Source organism: Labrus mixtus, unplaced genomic scaffold (assembly GCF_963584025.1).
Source record: "Labrus mixtus unplaced genomic scaffold, fLabMix1.1 SCAFFOLD_61, whole genome shotgun sequence".
Classification (NCBI taxonomy): Eukaryota; Metazoa; Chordata; class Actinopteri; order Labriformes; family Labridae; genus Labrus; species Labrus mixtus.
In genome coordinates, this window is record NW_026870367.1 from 170,001 (window position 1) to 175,000 (window position 5,000).

At 49.3% G+C, this 5,000-nt stretch overlaps 1 protein-coding gene across 12 annotated transcripts in view; it reads left to right on the forward strand.

Moving 5' to 3' along the window:
• tln1 (talin 1) overlaps positions 1 to 5,000 on the forward strand; it is a 100,884-nt gene that overhangs the window by 85,004 nt on the left and 10,880 nt on the right. For all 12 annotated transcript variants that reach the window (XR_009672804.1, XR_009672802.1, XR_009672806.1 and 9 more), the window contains 2 exons: positions 343 to 448; positions 3,664 to 3,788. Coding sequence is in view for 4 of the 12 variants with exons in the window: in XM_061034615.1 (XP_060890598.1) it covers positions 343 to 448; positions 3,664 to 3,788 (231 nt within the window). In the remaining 8 variants the exon portion in view is untranslated. The remainder of the gene's footprint in view (positions 1 to 342; positions 449 to 3,663; positions 3,789 to 5,000) is intronic.

Here is a 5,000-nt window from a genome sequence, read left to right on the forward strand (position 1 = left end):
CACATACACACACACACACAGACACACACACATACACACACACACACAGACACACACACACACACACACAGAGACACACACACACACCAGGGGGAGCTGTTTCACTGGTTTCTCACATTTCTGTCATCAGATTAAATGAACACATCCAGCTGACTCTCCTAAGTGTCAGAGTGCTGGAGGACACGCCCACCTGACCTCAGAAGTGTCTGACCTGACCTTTAACATTAGCTTAGCATTAGCTTAGCATATGTGAAGCATCAGTCACAGAGAGTGTGATAATTAATGAAGACGTTGATTAAAAGTTGTGACTCTACCCCCCCCCCCCCCCCCCCCACCCCTCAGATCATCCAGAAGCCGTCTCACGACCTAAAGCAGCAGCTCGCCAATTACTCCAAACGAGTGGCAGGCTCCGTGACCGAGCTGATCCAGGCCGCCGAGGCCATGAAAGGTACTGTGACCTTTGACCTGTTCAACACCTGAACGTGTGTGTGTGTGTGTGTGGTTTTCTTTGTTTCCGCTCCTCCTTCACATGGAAAAGATTCAGTTCAGGTGGTTCAGGTATCTGATCAGGATCCTCCTTGACGCCTCCATTTAGAGGTTTTCTAGGTAGATCCAACTGGGAGGAGACCCCGGGGTAGACCCAATGATGATGATAATGACCAATAGTATCAAAAAGAAGTTTTAAAAAAGCCTGTTGTTCATCAGACAGGTGTGAAGGAGAGGAACACTGTCTGTCATCGTACAGAAACATCGGCAACATTTGGGTGCAGAACCGCTGACAAAGTGTTTGTCCCAAACAGTTGTGGACATAATGAACACCAGTTACTCAGGTAACAAGGTTCACAGATATCTGAGTGACATTTTGACACCTCTGTTCTTTTTTAAACCACTTAATGTTCTCAGTCTGAAAGAACTCGTCTTCAGTCCTTCAGTGTGGTGATGAGTTTGAAATAGAGCAGCTCTCCTCTCTTCACTCTGTGAAGATCTTAGATGTTCCACTTTCTCTGGCTCTGAAATAGTTTCCCCTCCTTAATGAAAAGGAGCCCTGAGTGTGATGTGGAGGAGGATTAGTGCAGATCCCTCACAGGGCTCGGGTTTCTGTCCTGACCCCCCTCCTCCATCAGAAACAGATTAGAGAGGTGGCTCAGCTGTTAGCTGACTCCCCTTCATCGCTACGTTTAGAGGATGACGAGCAGAGAGCAGAGAGGGATCAGCGCAGTGATGGATAGTCAGATCACGATGTTAGACACTCCACATCCAGCATCAAATTCTCTTGTCCAATCACAGTCCTCCAAACTGACGCTGATGTTAAGTGTCAAAATTCAGCTGTGATTCTCAGAGATAATCTGTGAAGGCTTTATTTAGTCCGGACCCTCTCAGTGCTTCTCTGATTTCTAGCGTGCAAAAACAACCTGCTTCAAACGTCCAATCAGATTACCTGTCAGGTAGAAGCTAGACCAGAGGGACAGAACGAGGTAGATCAACACTCTGACCCCCCATCCTGAGTAACACCTCCACAGGTAGATCAACACTCTGACCCCCCCCCATCCTGAGTAACACCTCCACAGGTAGATCAACACTCTGACCCCCCCCCCCCCCCCCATCCTGAGTAATACCTCCACAGGTAGATCAACACTCTGACCCCCCCCCATCCTGAGTAATACCTCCACAGGTAGATCAACACTCTGACCCCCCCCCCCCCCATCCTGAGTAATACCTCCACAGGTAGTTCAACACTCTGACCCCCCCCCATCCTGAGTAACACCTCCACAGGTAGATCAACACTCTGACCCCCCCCCCCCATCCTGAGTAACACCTCCACAGGTAGATCAACACTCTGACCCCCCCCCATCCTGAGTAATACCTCCACAGGTAGATCAACACTCTGACCCCCCCCCCCCCCATCCTGAGTAACACCTCCACAGGTAGATCAACACTCTGACCCCCCCCATCCTGAGTAATACCTCCACAGGTAGATCAACACTCTGACCCCCCCCCCCCCCATCCTGAGTAATACCTCCACAGGTAGTTCAACACTCTGACCCCCCATCCTGAGTAATACCTCCACAGGTAGTTCAACACTCTGACCCCCCCCCCCCCCATCCTGAGTAACACCTCCACAGGTAGATCAACACTCTGACCCCCCATCCTGAGTAACACCTCCACAGGTAGATCAACACTCTGACCCCCCCCCCCCCATCCTGAGTAACACCTCCACAGGTAGATCAACACTCTGACCCCCCCCATCCTGAGTAATACCTCCACAGGTAGTTCAACACTCTGACCCCCCCCCCCCATCCTGAGTAACACCTCCACAGGTAGATCAACACTCTGACCCCCCATCCTGAGTAACACCTCCACAGGTAGATCAACACTCTGACCCCCCCCCCCCCCATCCTGAGTAACACCTCCACAGGTAGATCAACACTCTGACCCCCCATCCTGAGTAACACCTCCACAGGTAGATCAACACTCTGACCCCCCCCCCCCCCCCATCCTGAGTAACACCTCCACAGGTAGTTCAACACTCTGACCCCCCCCATCCTGAGTAACACCTCCACAGGTAGATCAACACTCTGACCCCCCCCATCCTGAGTAATACCTCCACAGGTAGTTCAACACTCTGACCCCCCCCCCCCATCCTGAGTAACACCTCCACAGGTAGATCAACACTCTGACCCCCCATCCTGAGTAACACCTCCACAGGTAGATCAACACTCTGACCCCCCCCATCCTGAGTAACACCTCCACAGGTAGTTCAACACTCTGACCCCCCCCATCCTGAGTAACACCTCCACAGGTAGATCAACACTCTGACCCCCCCCCCCCCCATCCTAAGTAATACCTCCACAGGTAGATCAACACTCTGACCCCCCATCCTGAGTAACACCTCCACAGGTAGTTCAACACTCTGACCCCCCATCCTGAGTAACACCTCCACAGGTAGTTCAACACTCTGACCCCCCCCCCCCCATCCTCAGTAACACCTCCACAGGTAGATCAACACTCTGACCCCCCCCCCCCCATCCTGAGTAACACCTCCACAGGTAGTTCAACACTCTGACCCCCCATCCTGAGTAACACCTCCACAGGTAGTTCAACACTCTGACCCCCCCCCCATCCTCAGTAACACCTCCACAGGTAGATCAACACTCTGACCCCCCCCCCCCCCCCCCCATCCTGAGTAACACCTCCACAGGTAGAACAACACTCTGACCCCCCCCCCCATCCTCAGTAACACCTCCACAGGTAGATCAACACTCTGACCCCCCCCCCCCCATCCTGAGTAACACCTCCACAGGTAGAACAACACTCTGACCCCCCCCCATCCTGAGTAACACCTCCACCTAAAGGTTCTTATAACACCTGATATATACAGGTGTTCAATCAGCCAATCAGAGCACAGAGTCTCTGTATTTAACCCTTCATGTACTGACAGACATTAGTTTAACTTCTACAGCCTTTAGTGTGAGTGTGTAGTTGTTGTGTGTTTATTGTGTGTATATATTGTGTGTAAATATTGTGTACATTGTGTGTATATATTGTGTGTATTGTGTGTATATATTGTGTACATTGTGTGTATATATTGTGTGTATTGTGTGTATATATTGTGTGTATATATTGTGTACATTGTGTACATTGTGTGTATTGTGTGTATTGCAGGCACAGAGTGGGTGGACCCTGAGGACCCCACAGTGATCGCTGAGAACGAGCTGCTCGGAGCGGCTGCAGCCATTGAAGCAGCTGCCAAGAAATTGGAGCAGCTGAGACCCCGAACCAAACCCAAGGTCAGAGGATTATCACACACACTCACACACACACACACACACACACACACACACACACACACACTCACACTGAGCCTGTTAACCCCACACGGGGTCACAGTCAGAGAGTGTGTCAGCTTTTAACAATGTTCAAACATTTTACAGTGATACATACACACAGACCAACATACACACAGACCAACATACACACAGACCAACATACACAGACCAACATATACACAGACCAACATACACACAGACCAACATACACACAGACCAACATACACACAGACCAACATACACAGACCAACATATACACAGACCAACATACACACAGACCAACATACACACAGACCAACATACACACAGACCAACACACACAGACCAACATATACACAGACCAACATACACACAGACCAACATACACACAGACCAACACACACAGACCAACATACACACAGACCAACATACACAGACCAACATACACAGACCAACATACACACAGACCAACATACACACAGACCAACATACACACAGACCAACATACACAGACCAACATATACACAGACCAACATACACACAGACCAACATACACACAGACCAACATACACAGACCAACATATACACAGACCAACATACACACAGACCAACATACACACAGACCAACATACACACAGACCAACATACACAGACCAACATATACACAGACCAACATACACACAGACCAACATACACAGACCAACATACACACAGACCAACATACACACAGACCAACATACACACAGACCAACATACACAGACCAACATATACACAGACCAACATACACACAGACCAACATACACACAGACCAACATACACACAGACCAACATACACAGACCAACATATACACAGACCAACATACACACAGACCAACATACACACAGACCAACATACACACAGACCAACACACACAGACCAACATACACACAGACCAACATATACACAGACCAACATACACAGACCAACATACACACAGACCAACATACACACAGACCAACATACACACAGACCAACATACACACAGACCAACATACACAGACCAACATACACACAGACCAACATACACACAGACCAACACACACAGACCAACATACACACAGACCAACATACACACAGACCAACACACACAGACCAACATACACACAGACCAACATATACACAGACCAACACACACACAGACCAACATACACAG